This window comes from Entelurus aequoreus, linkage group LG03, assembly GCF_033978785.1.
Source record: "Entelurus aequoreus isolate RoL-2023_Sb linkage group LG03, RoL_Eaeq_v1.1, whole genome shotgun sequence".
Lineage (NCBI taxonomy): Eukaryota > Metazoa > Chordata > Actinopteri > Syngnathiformes > Syngnathidae > Entelurus > Entelurus aequoreus.
The window spans coordinates 90,559,511-90,575,981 of NC_084733.1; the positions used below are offsets into that span (position 1 = coordinate 90,559,511).

Below are 16,471 nucleotides of genomic sequence, written 5' to 3' on the forward strand. Positions count from 1 at the left end.
TTTTAGATACATGCATACTAGTTGTAGCTATTTGGCTGTTCTAGTTTTTATATATATTTTTTTTGTATTATCTTTTTATTTTTTTTAATTTATTTTTTTTAATACACTGTAGCACTTTGAGGTTGTTTACTCAATGTAAAGTGCTTTTTTTTTTTTTACAGATAAAATGTGTTATTATTATTATTATTATTATTACCAGTCATACCTTTTATCAAGGGTCATATCAATCATTTGTATAATTACCAGGTATACCTTTTATTAGAGATGTCCGATAATATCGGTCTGCCGATATTATCGGCCGATAAATGCGTTAAAATGTAATATTGGAAATTATCGGTATTGTTTTTTTTATTATCAGTATCGTGTTTTTTTTTTTTTTTCGTTTTTTTTTTTTTTTTTTTTAAATTAAATCCACATAAAAAACACAAGATACACTTACAATTAGTGCACCAACCAAAAAAACTCCCTCCCCCATTTACACTCATTCACACAAAAGGGTTGTTTCTTTCTGTTATTAATATTCTGCTTCCTACATTATATATCAATATATATCAATACAGTCTGCAAGGGATACAGTCCGTAAGCACACATGATTGTGCGTGCTGCTGCTCCACTAATAGTACTAACCTTTAACACTTAATTTTACAAATTTTCATTCATTACTAGTTTCTATGTAACTGTTTTTATATTGTTTTACTTTCTTTTTTATTCAAGAAAATGATTTTAATTTATTTATCTTATTTTATTTGATTCATTTTTTTAAAAAGTACCTTATCTTCACCATACCTGGTTGTCCAAATTAGGCATAATAATGTGTTAATTCCAGGACTGTATACATCGGTTGATATCGGTATCGGTTGATATCGGTATCGGTAATTAAAGAGTTGGACAATATCGGCATATCGGATATCGGCAAAAAGCCATTATTGGACATCCCTTCCTTTTATTAACGGTCATACCAATCATTGGTGTGATCCACAGGACTTCCATGAGATGAGTCACGGTCTGCTGCTGTGGTTGGAAAACATCGACCGCAGGCGTAACGAAGTGGTGCCCATCGACCCCATCCAGGACAGCGACACTCTCCAGGAGCATCATAAAAGTCTCACGGTATACATTCAGTCAGCATCATAAAAGTCTCACAGTATACATTCAGTCAGCATCATAAAAGTCTCACAGTATACATTCAGTCAGCATCATAAAAGTGTCACAGTATACATTCAGTCAGCATCATAAAAGTGTCACAGTTTACATTCAGTCAGCATCATAAAAGTGTCACAGTTTACATTCAGTCAGCATCATAAAAGTGTCACAGTATACATTCAGTCAGCATCATAAAAGTGTCACAGTATACATTCAGTCAGCATCATAAAAGTGTCACAGTTTACATTCAGTCAGCATCATAAAAGTGTCACAGTATACATTCAGTCAGCATCATAAAAGTGTCACAGTTTACATTCAGGAAGGCTGCAGCTGTCCATTATTTTATTAATTGACTAATCTGTTGATTAGTTTATTGGATCAATGGAGTAATTGGATTAATTAAACACACTTTAAAGCTTCAATGTGGATGTTAGTGGAAAAAATTGATATGCAAATATTTTTCCGCTTGCCATAACCTTTATTACTTTATATTTACCTTTTTTTACCTTTTATTTACATTCTTTGACCATCTTCTTAACTTTTTTTTTTACATTTAATTGGCCTTCTTTGACCTTCTATTTAACTTTCTTAGCCTTTTATTTACCTTATTTTACCTTTTATTCAACTTGTTTTATCTTCTTTTACCTTTTACTTTCCTTCTTTTACTTTGTATTTACCTTCTTTGACCATCTTCTTAACTTTTTTTATACATTTAATTGGCATTATTTTACCTTCTATTTAACTTTCTTAGCCTTTCATTTACCTTCTTTTACCTTTTCTTTAAGTTGTTTTATCTTCGTTTACCTTTTACTAACATTCCTTCACCTTTTACTTACCTTCTTTTACCTTTTATTTACCTTCTTTGACCATCTTCTTAACTTTTTTTAACTTTCTTAGCCTTTTATTTACCTTTTTTTTAACCTTTTATTCAACTTGTTTTATCTTCTTTTACTTACCTTCTTTTACCTTTTATTTACATTCCTTCACCTTTTACTTACCTTCTTGTACCTTTTATTTACATTCCTCCATCTTTTTTTTACCTTCTTTGACCATCTTCTTAACTTTTTTTTACATTTAATTGGCCTTCTTTTACCTTCTATTTAACTTTCTTAGCCTTTTATTTACCTTATTTTTTTCTTTTATTCAACTTGTGTTTTCTTCATTTACCTTTTACTTACCTTCTTTTACCTTTTATTTACATTCCTTCACCTTTTACTTCGCTTCTTTTACCTTTTATTTACATTCCTTCATCTTTTAGTTACCTTCTTTGACCATCTTCTTAACTTTTTTTTTTACATTTAATTAGCCTTCTTTTACCTTCTATTTAACTTTCTTAGCCTTTTATTTACCTTATTTTACCTTTAATTCAACTTGTTTTATCTTCTTTTACCTTTTATTCAACTTGTTTAACTTCTTTTACCTTTTATTTACATTCCTTCACCTTTTATTTACCTTCTTTGACCATCTTCTTAACTTTTTTTTACATTTAATTGGCCTTCTTTTATCTTGTATTTAACTTTCTTAGCCTTTTATTTACCTTATTTTACCTTTTATTCAACTTTTTAAATCTTTTTTTTACCATTACCTTCTTTTACCTTTTATTTACCTTCTTCGACCATTTTCTTAACTTTTTTTTACATTTAATTGGCCTTCTTTTACCTTGTGTTTAACTTTCTTAGCCTTTTATTTACCTTAATTTACCTTTTATTTCACATGTTTTATCTTTTACTTACCTTCTTTTACATTTTATTTACATTCCTTCACCTTTTATTGACCTTCTTTGACCATTTTTTACTCACTGAATGACTTAATGTTTGACCTCATAGTTATTAAAGAGTATTGTGTGCAGCAAATCCGCCAGGAGCTGCTGGACTCCCAGCTGAAGGTGGCCTCGCTGCAGGACATGTCGCTCCAGTTGCTGGTCAACTCGCAGGGCGGGGACTGCCTGGAGGCCAAAGAGAAAGTCCACGTCATCGGCAACCGCCTCAAGCTGCTGCTGAAGGAGGTGACCCGGGACCTGCGCGAGCTGGCCAAGATCCTGGACATCACCAGCAGTCAGCAGGTGGCTCACCCTCACCCTCACCCTCACCCTCACCTTCATCCTCACCACCTCTGAGGACTCAACATGTCCCATCCCGTCCGCAGGATCTGTCCTCGTGGTCGTCGGCTGATGACTTGGACACCGGGTCCGGGTCCCTCAGTCCCGCCTCCGGGAGGAGCACTCCGAGTCGGCGGAGATCGGTAACGTACATGCTTGTTCATCCACTGCTAACATTGACTTGCAACCCATGGAAGACCAGCAAGGATCACTCCCCCACTTCCTCCCCATGCCGAGATCTGTCCTTCCCATACATCCACAACTGTCCTCCCGTCACGCCGCATGACCCCCCCAGCAGCAGACCCACCAGTGGGAAGAGGCGGGCGTCCTTTTTCTTTGTCTTCCCTCCACTTCCTGTACTTACTACGTCCAAAAGAGCTTCCTTCTAAATCGTTCCTTGACATCACTCCAGTTTGTAGTCACTTTGGAATCTGCTAAACCAGCGGCGAATGTCCCCTAAGATGTCTTCCACTCATGTTAAGATGTGTCCACTCTCATTCCCGTACGTCCACAACTGCCCTCCCATTCCTCTGCATGTTCTCAGAGCAGCAGACCCTCCAGTGAGGAGGACCTCCCGGGAGTCCTTTCTCTTCTCCTGAGATCTTTCCTTGACATCCCTGTAGTCTGATACACCGCTGACTAAAAATCCCTCCCAGGAAATGGCCTCCTTCCCCAAACGTCAAATCCAATAAGCATGTCACAGCTGCGGACTACAGTCGCCATCAAAAGTGTACGTACACGTGTAAAAAACATGATGTCATGGCTGTCTTGACTATACAATCATTTCTACAACTCTTATTTTGTTGTGATGTAGTGATTGGAGCACATACTTGTTGCTCACAAAAAAACATTCATGAAGTTTACTTCTTTTATGAATTTATTATGTGTCTACTGAAAATGTGAGGGTCAAAAGTATACATACAGCAATGTTAATATTTGCTTACATGTCCCTTGGCAAGTTTACCTGCAATAAGGCGCTTTTGGTAGCCATCCACAAGCTTCTGCTTGACCACTTGACCACTCCTCTTGACAAAATTGGTGCAGTTCAGCTAAAAGTGTTGGCTTTCTGACATGGACTTGTTTCTTCAGCATTGTCCGCACCTTTAAGTCAGGACTTTGGGGAAGGCCATTCTAAAACCTTCATTCTAGCCTGATTTAGCCATTCCTTTACCACTTTTGAGGTGTGTTAGGGGTCATTGTCCTGTTGGAACACCCAACTGCGCCCAAGACCCAACCTCCGGGCTGATGATTTTAGCTTGTCCTGAACAATTTGGAGCTAATCCTCCTTTTTCACTGTCCCATTTACTCTCTGTAAAGTAGCAGTTCCATTGGCAGCAAAACAGGCCCAGAGCATAATACAACCACCACCATGCTTGGCGGTAGGAATGGTGTTCCTGGGATTGAAGGCCTCACCTTTTCTCCTCCAAACATATTGCTGGGTATTGTGGCCAAACAGCTCCATTTTTGTTTCATCTGACATCACATGGACAAAGATAAGACCTTCCGGAGGAAAGTTCTGTGGTCAGATGAAACAAAAATGGAGTTGTTTGGCCACAATACCCAGCAATATGTTTGGAGGAGAAAAGGTGAGGCCTTTAATCCCAGGAACACCATTCCTACCGTCAAGCATGGTGGTGGTAGTATTATGCTCTGGGCCTGTTTTGCTGCCATTGGAACTGCTGCTTTAAATGGGACAATGAAAAAGGAGGATTACCTCCAAATTGTTCAGGACAAGCTAAAATCATCAGCCCGGAGGTTGGGTCTTGGGCGCAGTTGGGTGTTCCAACAGGACAATGACCCCAAACACACCTCAAAAGTGGTAAAGGAATGGCTAAATCAGGCTAGAATGAAGGTTTTTAGAATGGCCTTCCCAAAGTACTGACTTAAAGGTGTGGACAATGCTGAAGAAACAAGTCCATGTCAGAAAAGCAACACATTTAGCTGAACTGCACCAATTTTGTGGTCCAAAATTCAAGCAGAAGCTTGTGGATGGCTTTTTTTTCTGTACTCATTTATTTATTTTTAATACATCCACTGTAGTGTTTATTTAAAAATAAAGAAAAGGGCAATTTTAAAGGGCAATATATTGTATAATTTTGTGAAAGTATTGCAATAAAGTAATTTAAAAAAACGAAAAAATAAGATTTTTTTTTGTACTTATTTATTTATTTTAATAAATTCTCTGTAGTGTTTATTTGTTTAAAAATAAAGAAAAGAGCAATTTTTAAGGAAAATATATTGTATAATTCTGTGAAAATATTGCAATATAGGAATTTAAAAAAAGGAAAAAATAAGATTTTTTTTTGTACTTATTTATTTATTTTAATAAATTCTTTGTAGTGTTTATTTATTTAAAAATAAAGAAAAGGGCAATTTTGAAGGGCAATATATTGTATAATTTTGTGAAAGTATTGCAATAAAGTAATTAAAAAAAGGAAAAAAATAAGATTTTTTTTTGTATTTATTTATTTTCAATACATTCACTGTAGTGTTTATTTATTTAAAAATAAAGAAAAGAGCAATTTTGAAGGAAAATATATTGTATAATTCTGTGAAAATATTGCAATATAGTAATTAAAAAAAGGAAAAAATAAGATTTTTTTGTACTTATTTATTTATTTTTAATAAATTCTCTGTAGTGTTTATTTGTTTAAAAATAAAGAAGAGGGCAATTTTGAAGGGCAGTATATTGTATAATTTTGTGAAAGTATTGCAATAAAGTAATAAAAAAAAAAGGAAAAAAGAAGATTTTTTTTGTATTTATTTATTTTTAATACATACACTGTAGTGTTTATTTATTTAAAAATAAAGAAAAGAGCAATTTTGAAGGAAAATATATTGTATAATTCTGTGAAAATATTGCAATATAGTAATTAAGAAAAAGGAAAAAATAAGATTTTTTTTGTACTTATTTATTTATTTTAATAAATTCTCTGTAGTGTTTATTTGTTTAAAAATAAAGAAAAGGGCAATTTTGAAGGGCAATATATTGTATAATTTTGTGAAAGTATTTCAATAAAGTAATAAAAAAAAAAGGAAAAAATAAGATTTTTTTTGTACTTATTTATTTTTAATACATTCACTGTAGTGTTTATTTATTTAAAAATAAAGAAAAGAGCAACTTTGAAGGAAAGTATATTGTATAATTCTGTGAAAGTATTGCAATATAGTAATTAAAAAAAAGGAAAAAATAAGATTTTTTTTGTACTTATTTATTTATTTTAATAAATTCTCTGTAGTGTTTATTTATTTATAAATAAAGAAAAGGGCAATTTTGAAGGGCAATATATTGTATAATTTTGTGAAAGTATTGCAATAAAGTAATAAAAAAAAGGAAAAAATAAGATTTTTTTTGTACTTATTTATTTTTAATACATTCACTGTAGTGTTTATTTATTTAAAAATAAAGAAAAGAGCAATTTTGAAGGAAAATATATTGTATAATTCTGTGAAAATATTGCAATATAGTAATTAAAAAAAAGGAAAAAATAAGATTTTTTTTTTTGCTTAATTATTTATTTAAAAAAATTCTCTGTAGTGTTTATTTGTTTAAAAATAAAGAAAAGGGCAATATATTGTATAATTTTGTGAAAGTATTGCAATAAAGTAATTAAAAAAAAAGGAAAAAAGAAGATTTTTTTTGTACTTATTTATTTTCAATACATTCACTGTAGTGTTTATTTATTTAAAAATAAAGAAAAGAGCAATTTTGAAGGGAAATATATTGTATAATTCTGTGAAAATATTGCAATATAGTAATTAAAAAAAAGGAAAAAATAAGATTTTTTTTTGTACTTATTTATTTATTTTAATACATTCTCTGTAGTGTTTATTTGTTTAAAAGTAAAGAAAAGGGCAATTTTGAAGGGCAATATATTGTATAATTTTGTGAAAGTATTGCAATAAAGTAATTAAAAAAAAGGAAAAAATAAGATATTTTTTTGTACTTATTTATTTTTAATACATTCACTGTAGTGTTTATTTATTTAAAATAAAGAAAAGAGCAATTTTGAAGGAAAATATATTGTATAATTCTGTGAAAATATTGCAATATAGTAATTAAAAAAAGGAAAAAATAAGATTTTTTTTTTAACTTATTTATTTATTTAAAAAAATTCTCTGTAGTGTTTATTTGTTTAAAAATAAAGAAAAGGGCAATATATTGTATAATTTTGTGAAAGTATTGCAATAAAGTAATTTTTTTTTTTTAAAAGAAGAAAAAAATAAGGAGGATTAGCTCCAAATTCTTCAGGACAAGCTAAAATCATCAGCCCGGAGGTTGGGTCTTGGGCGCAGTTGGGTGTTCCAACAGGACAATGACCCCAAACACACCTCAAAAGTGGTAAAGGAATGGCTAAATCAGGCTAGAATGAAGGTTTTAGAATGGCCTTCCCCAAAGTCCTGACTTAAAGGTGCGGACAATGCTGAAGAAACAAGTCCATGTCAGAAAAGCAACACATTTAGCTGAACCGCAGCAATTTTGTCAAGAGGAGTGGTCAAAAATTCAATTTGATTTTTTTTTTTGTACTCATTTATTTATTTTTAATACATCCACTGTAGTGTTTATTTAAAAATAAAGAAAAGGGCAATTTTGAAGGGCAATATATTGTATAATTTTGTGAAAGTATTGCAATAAAGTAATTTTAAAAAAAAGGAAAAAATAAGATTTTTTTTTGTATTTATTTATTTTTAATACATTCACTGTAGTGTTTATTTATTTAAAAATAAAGAAAAGGGCAATTTTGAAGGAAAATATATTGTATAATTCTGTGAAAATATTGCAAAAAAGTAATTAAAAAAAGGAAAAAATAAGATTTTTTTTTGTACTTATTTATTTATTTTAATAAATTCTCTGTAGTGTTTATTTGTTTAAAAATAAAGAAAAGGGACATTTTGAAGGGCAATATATTGTATAATTTTGTGAAAGTATTGCAATAAAGTAATTAAAAAAAAGGAAAAAAGAAGATTTTTTTTGTATTTATTTATTTTCAATACATTCACTGTAGTGTTTATTTATTTAAAAATAAAGAAAAGAGCCATTTTGAAGGAAAATATATTGTATAATTCTGTGAAAATATTGCAATATAGTAATTAAAAAAAGGAAAAAATAAGATTTTTTTTTGTACTTATTTATTTATTTTAATAAATTCTCTGTAGTGTTTATTTGTTTAAAAGTAAAGAAAAGGGCAATTTTGAAGGGCAATATATTGTATAATTTTGTGAAAGTATTGCAATAAAGTAATAAAAAAAAAGGAAAAAAGAAGATTTTTTTTGTATTTATTTATTTTTAATACATTCACTGTAGTGTTTATTTATTTAAAAATAAAGAAAAGAGCAATTTTGAAGGAAAATATATTTTATAATTCTGTGAAAATATTGCAATATAGTAATTAAAAAAAAGGAAAAATAAGATTTTTTTTTGTACTTATTTATTTATTTTAATAAATTCTCTGTAGTGTTTATTTATTTAAAAATAAAGAAAAGGATGACCCCAAACACACCTCAAAAGTGGTAAAGGAATGGCTAAATCAGGCTAGAATGAAGGTTTTAGAATGGCCTTCCCCAAAGTCCTGACTTTAAAGGTGTGGACAATGCTGAAGAAACAAGTCCATGTCAGAAAAGCAACACATTTAGCTGAATTTTGTCAAGAGGAATGGTCAAAAATTCCAGCTGAAGCTTGTGGATGGCTGCCAAAAGTGCCTTATTGCAGGTAAACTTGCCAAGGGACATGTAAGCAAATATTAACATTGCTGTATGTATACTTTTGACCCAGCACATTTTCAGTAGAGCCATAATACATTCATAAAAGAAGCAAACTTCATGAATGTTTTTAGTGAGCAACAAGTATGTGCTCCAATCACTACATCACAAAACAATAAGAGTTTAGGAAATGATTGTAAAGTCATGACATGATGTTCTTTACAAGTGTATGTACACTTATGACCACCACTGTATGTCTTTGGAAAAGTCACATCACTGGTTTTGTTTTGGTTGGCGCTCATGTTTTTGTTGTGGCTGACGCCTCCTCAGGTGGCTTCTGTTTTGATTTGCCTGGACTGAAACTTTCTTTTCTTTTTACTCCTCCTCCCCCCCCACCCGACCCCTCTACCCCGCTCATTGCAACCAGCGGCGGGGCAAATGTAGTGTGTCACAGCGTGGTGGAGCGCCTGTGAGCAGTCCACAGCACAGGTACATGATGCTTCTGTTGCTTCCTCGCCCAGAAGATAATGGAAGTCATGAGTCACTACCTCCCCTGTCACTGCCCCGTTTACCCAGCTGCCCCATCCCAAAAGTCTTTCCACTTACGTTACCTACGTGATGGCACTTTTACCGTACCAGTATACCGGTACTAGTATAGTATCGCGCTACTAATGACTCAAAAACGGTACTATACTCTGTTTGTTTGAAAAGATCCGGTTCGCCATATTTTTCGTGACATTGCTGGTTTTACGACCAGAGGAGCATGTTGGGCAGCGCACACACACAGAGTACTTACAAGCAGACACAGTGTGCAGACAGAAAAGGGAGAATGGACGCATTTTGGTGTAAAAAGTCAAGATAAAGGTGAAGTTATAACACTGAAACACCCTCAGGAAGAGCTGCTTTAAGACACGGCTAACTAGTTAGCGGCTAATGTCCATCCACAGTGTTTTAGCTGCTTCTAAATCACTAATTCTTGTCTCCATGGCGACAGTCGGCAGTGTTTTAGCTGCTTCTAAATCACTAATTCCTGTCTCCATGGCGACAGTCGGCAGTGTTTTAGCTGCTTCTAAATCACTAATTCTTGTCTCCATGGCGACAGTCGGCAGTGTTTTAGCTGCTTCTAAATCACTAATTCTTGTCTCCATGGCGACAGTCGGCAGTGTTTTAGCTGCTTCTAAATCACTAAATCTTGTCTCCATGGCGACAGTCGGCAGTGTTTTAGCTGCTTCTAAATCACTAATTCTTGTCTCCATGGCGACAGTCGGCAGTGTTTTAGCTAGTTCTAAATCACTAATTCTTGTCTCCATGGCGACAGTCGGCAGTGTTTTAGCTGCTTCTAAATCACTAATTCTTGTCTCCATGGCGACAGTCGGCAGTGTTTTAGCCGCTTCTAAATCACTAATTCTTGTCTCCATGGCGACAGTCGGCAGTGTTTTAGCTAGTTCTAAATCACTAATTCTTGTCTCCATGGCGACAGTCGGCAGTGTTTTAGCTGCTTCTAAATCACTAATTATTGTCTCCATGGCGACAGTCTGCAGTGTTTTAGCTACTTCTAAATCACTAATTCTTGTCTCCATGGCGACAGTCGGCAGTGTTTTAACTACTTCTAAATCACTAATTCTTGTCTCCATGGCGACAGTCTGCAGTGTTTTAGCTACTTCTAAATCACTAATTCTTGTCTCCATGGCGACAGTCGGCAGTGTTTTAACTACTTCTAAATCACTAATTCTTGTCTCCATGGTGACAGTCTGCAGTGTTTTAGCTGCTTCTAAATCACTAATTCTTGTCTCCATGGCGACAGTCTGCAGTGTTTTAGCTGCTTCTAAATCACTAATTCTTGTCTCCATGGCGACAGTCGGCAGTGTTTTAACTACTTCTAAATCACTAATTCTTGTCTCCATGGCGACAGTCGGCAGTGTTTTAACTGCTTCTTAAATCACTAATTTTTGTCTCCATGGCGACAGTCGGCAGTGTTTTAGCTCCTTCTAAATCACTAATTCTTGTCTCCATGGCGACAGTCGGCAGTGTTTTAGCTGCTTCTAAATCACTAATTCTTGTCTCCATGGTGACAGTCTGCAGTGTTTTAGCTGCTTCTAAATCACTAATTCTTGTCTCCATGGCGACAGTCGGCAGTGTTTTAGCTGCTTCTAAATCACTAATTCTTGTCTCCATGGCGACAGTCGGCAGTGTTTTAACTACTTCTAAATCACTAATTCTTGTCTCCATGGCGACAGTCGGCAGTGTTTTAGCTGCTTCTAAATCACTAATTCTTGTCTCCATGGCGACAGTCGGCAGTGTTTTAGCTACTTCTAAATCACTAATCCTTGTCTCCATGGCGACAAATAAAGTAGGTTTCTTACATGTATCATTATCACTGGAGGACGAGAAATATCTAAACATGCTTCACTACACACCGTAGGAGGATACAATAGCTCACAATGTCAACAAATGCCATGGGTGGATCTACACCTGACATCCACTGTAATGATACCAAGTATTGTCACAAAATCTTTTTTGTTTTTGTTTTTTTTTGTTAAATTCATATTATATTCATAAAGTCAGGAAATACGTCCCTGGACACTTGAGAACTTGAATTATCACTAATGTATGATCCTGTAACTACTTGGTATCGGATCGATACCTAAATGTGTGGTATCATCCAAAACTAATGTAAAGTATCAAAGAAGAGAAGAATAAGTGATTATTACATTTTAGAACATGTTGAAACAGAAAATAAGCAGATATTAACAGTAAATGAATAAGTAGATTAATAATCCATTTTTACAGTTTGTCCTTTATAATGTGTACAAAATAATAGGTGTATAAATGACACAATATGTTACTGCATACGTCAGCAGACTAATTAGGAGTCTTTGTTTGTTTACTTACTACTAAAAGACAAGTTGTCTAGTATGTTCACTATTTTATTTAAGGACTAAATTACAATAATAAACATATGTTTACTGTACACTAACATTTTTTGGTTAAAATAAAGCCAATAATGACATTATTTTGTGGTCCCCTTTATTTAGAAAAGTATCAAAATACATTTTGGTACCGGTACCAAAAAATTGCTATCGAGACAACCCTACTATCAATGCACACTCTTGGCGTTCTCTCCATGAGCTTCAAGCACACGGCCGCGGCCCGGTGGTTGGGGGACTACTGGATTAGATGACAAGTTGTGCTTTTGCACACAGACAAGAACACACCTTCAACACAATTGACAATAACTATAGCAACGGCCCTTAAGCATAAAGTTGTGTGATAAATGATACGTCATTATTCTAACATTTCCCTCCTGTTTATCACACAACTTCCCCATAATCTTCTTATCCCTAATAACTTCTTCTTAAGTGTGTGATGTTGCATTTTAATGTACCGTACATGTGTGTGTGTGAGTGTGTGTGTGTGTGAGAAGCAGGTGACTACCTCTTGGAAGCTCATGGAGAGAATGCCAAGAGTGTGCAAAGCAGTAATCAGAGCAAAGGGTGGCTATTTTTTTTAGAAGGAACTAGAATATAAAACATGTTTTCAGTTATTTCACCTTTTTTTGTGTGAAGTACATAACTCCACATGTGTTCATTCATAGTTTTGATGTGACAATCTACAATGTAAATAGTCATGGAAATAAGAATTGAATGAGATATGATATGATTTTGTCTATCCAAACACTGTAAATAGACTTTGTTATTTTCGTAGTATTTTTTTCCTACTCCAAATTGTGAAAATGTATTATTAGCCCGGCAGGAAGTTGCTACGTGTGCGCACGCGTGTTGCAAAACTGATCAGGCAGCTCGGTAAATCTGGCATCGACTTCCCTGTTCCTCTTTCTTCAAAAGACCCCCCCCCCCCAAAAAAATGTGTGTGAAAGTGAATTCCATCATCTTCTGCAAGTCTGACTGATCCCTGATCTCCTTATAAGGAATCATGCAAGGCCCCGCCCCCCTCCGCTGCTTAATAACCACTGGACGTTTGGGCGCCCAAATATCTTAACAGCGCCCCACCCCCGCCTCTTCAACTCGCCACTAGGGGGCACTCGTGCGAGTGTCTGCAATGTAGAAAAAGGCCGGACTTTTCTTCTTCTGTTGTTGCTAATTCTCCCAGCATGCATCATTTTCCCCCTTCATCGCCTCTTTCAGCTTCATTACTGTCATCCCTGCTAATTGCATCTTGTCTTTTTAGTCTAATTCCCATTCCAGGTTTCATAATATTTCAGCAAAGGAAATTGTCATTTTAATTATGATATGTACATTATATATATATATATATATATATATATATATATATATATATATATATATATATATATATATATATATATATATATATATATATATATATATATATATATATATATATATATATATATATATAAGTATATATATATATATATATATATATAAGTATTTTTTACACCCTGTCGTTGCCATATACCACGGAAACAAGGCCATGGAAACAATCATTTACAATGTTCATTTAGCTCAAAATTAATTTATCTATAAAGCACAATACATAAAACCGACCCCACTGCCTCAAATTAAAACAAAAATGTTAAACATAATAATAATAAATGTACAATAACTACAGACGAGGCTATAAATAGTGCGAGAGTCCAGTCCATAGTGGATCTAACATAATAGTGTGAGAGTCCAGTCCATAGTGGATCTAACATAATAGTGTGAGAGTCCAGTCCATAGTGGATCTAACATAATAGTGTGAGAGTCCAGTCCATAGTGGATCTAACATAATAGTGAGAGAGTCCAGTCCATAGTGGATCTAACATAATAGTGTGAGAGTCCAGTCCATAGTGGATCTAACATAATAGTGTGAGAGTCCAGTCCATAGTGGATCTAACATAACAGTGAGAGTCCAGTCCATAGTGGATCTAACATAATAGTGTGAGAGTCCAGTCCATAGTGGATCTAACATAATAGTGAGAGTCCAGTCCATAGTGGATCTAACATAATAGTGAGAGTCCAGTCCATAGTGGATCTAACATAATAGTGTGAGAGTCCAGTCCATAGTGGATCTAACATAACAGTGAGAGTCCAGTCCATAGTGGATCTAACATAATAGTGTGAGAGTCCAGTCCATAGTGGATCTAACATAATAGTGAGAGTCCAGTCCATAGTGGATCTAACATAATAGTGAGAGTCCAGTCCATAGTGGATCTAACATAATAGTGTGAGAGTCCAGTCCATAGTGGATCTAACATAATAGTGTGAGAGTCCAGTCCATAGTGGATCTAACATAATAGTGAGAGTCCAGTCCATGGTGGATCTAACATAATAGTGTGAGAGTCCAGTCCATAGTGGATCTAACATAATAGTGTGAGAGTCCAGTCCATAGTGGATCTAACATAATAGTGTGAGAGTCCAGTCCATAGTGGATCTAACATAATAGTGTGAGAGTCCAGCCCATAGTGGATCTAACATAATAGTGTGAGAGTCCAGTCCATAGTGGATCTAACATAATAGTGTGAGAGTCCAGCCCATAGTGGATCTAACATAATAGTGTGAGAGTCCAGTCCATAGTGGATCTAACATAATAGTGTGAGAGTCCAGCCCATAGTGGATCTAACATAATAGTGAGAGAGTCCAGTCCATAGTGGATCTAACATAATAGTGTGAGAGTCCAGTCCATAGTGGATCTAACATAACAGTGAGAGTCCAGTCCATAGTGGATCTAACATAATAGTGAGAGAGTCCAGTCCATAGTGGATCTAACATAATAGTGTGAGAGTCCAGTCCATAGTGGATCTAACATAATAGTGTGAGAGTCCAGTCCATAGTGGATCTAACATAATAGTGAGAGTCCAGTCCATGGTGGATCTAACATAATAGTGTGAGAGTCCAGTCCATAGTGGATCTAACATAATAGTGTGAGAGTCCAGCCCATAGTGGATCTAACATAATAGTGTGAGAGTCCAGTCCATAGTGGATCTAACATAATAGTGTGAGAGTCCAGCCCATAGTGGATCTAACATAATAGTGTGAGAGTCCAGTCCATAGTGGATCTAACATAATAGTGTGAGAGTCCAGCCCATAGTGGATCTAACATAATAGTGAGAGAGTCCAGTCCATAGTGGATCTAACATAATAGTGTGAGAGTCCAGTCCATAGTGGATCTAACATAATAGTGTGAGAGTCCAGCCCATAGTGGATCTAACATAATAGTGAGAGAGTCCAGTCCATAGTGGATCTAACATAATAGTGTGAGAGTCCAGTCCATAGTGGATCTAACATAATAGTGTGAGAGTCCAGTCCATAGTGGATCTAACATAACAGTGAGAGTCCAGTCCATAGTGGATCTAACATAATAGTGAGAGAGTCCAGTCCATAGTGGATCTAACATAATAGTGAGAGAGTCCAGTCCATAGTGGATCTAACATAATAGTGAGAGTCCAGTCCATAGTGGATCTAACATAATAGTGAGAGTCCAGTCCATAGTGGATCTAACATAATAGTGTGAGAGTCCAGTCCATAGTGGATCTAACATAATAGTGTGAGAGTCCAGTCCATAGTGGATCTAACATAATAGTGTGAGAGTCCAGTCCATAGTGGATCTAACATAATATTAAACAAAGAAAACAACTTGAAGTTGTCTTTATTTTTATCGTTATCGTGCTGTAATTTTACCAGTCCGGTCCACTTGGGAGTAGATTTTTCTCCCGCATCTAAAATGAGTTAGACACCCCTGCCATGGATCATTCATTTCTTGCCTTGACTTTGACACCGAGGTTTTAGAGCCACAGTTTGTCAGGCAATGACATTTATTAAACAGACAAGAAGCAAGGAATCATGCAGAGACAGAGTTACATTTTGCTCATGAGGAGAGACGTATTGGACTGTACTTCACAGAACCCGCCTACGCTCTCCTAGTATCAGTCCTACGTGCTCCAGTATTTATTTGGGAGGTCCCTGGTTACATATTATACAGAAAATGCAAATGTGCTGACACTCAGGGTAGGTTTTTTGGGTTGGTGCACTAATTAGGGTTCGCATGTACCCTGTACAAAGGACTCCCACAGGGAGTCCTTTGTACAGGTACAAAGGAACCTATTGTTATTGTAAGGTTTATTATTATTATTCCGCCGCCACAAAAACCTCTAATTTGACCCACTTAACATGCTTCAAAACTCACCAAATTTGACACACACATCAGGACCTGCGAAAATTGCCATCTAATAAAAAAAACAAACCCCAAAAATCAAAATTGCGCTCTAGCGCCCCTTACGAAAAAACAAAAACAAACTGCCGAAGGTCGTAGAGACATGAAACAAAAACCTCTATGTAGCTCTGACTTAGACCTACATTTCATAATTTTAACATCCTCGGGCAAAAACCAACAGGAAGTTGGCAATTTCCCCTTCAAAACAAAAAATGCCTAAAAACACTAATTTTTGCGTCTTTGAGCTGTAATTTGACCCCCTTAAAATACTTAAAAACTCACCAAACTTTTCACACACATCAGGACTGGTAGAAATTGCGATCTAAAAAAAACCGAACCCCAAAACTCAAAATT

At 34.9% G+C, this 16,471-nt stretch overlaps 1 protein-coding gene across 11 annotated transcripts in view; it reads left to right on the forward strand.

Moving 5' to 3' along the window:
- syne1b (spectrin repeat containing, nuclear envelope 1b) overlaps positions 1-16,471 on the forward strand; it is a 318,672-nt gene that overhangs the window by 299,886 nt on the left and 2,315 nt on the right. For 9 of the 11 annotated variants that reach the window (XM_062043168.1, XM_062043169.1, XM_062043173.1 and 6 more), the window contains 4 exons: positions 982-1,110; positions 2,993-3,205; positions 3,289-3,384; positions 9,369-9,430. In XM_062043168.1, the coding sequence (XP_061899152.1) occupies positions 982-1,110; positions 2,993-3,205; positions 3,289-3,384; positions 9,369-9,430 (500 nt within the window). The remainder of the gene's footprint in view (positions 1-981; positions 1,111-2,992; positions 3,206-3,288; positions 3,385-9,368; positions 9,431-16,471) is intronic. The other 2 variants (XM_062043177.1, XM_062043178.1) reach the window with 1 other exon arrangement.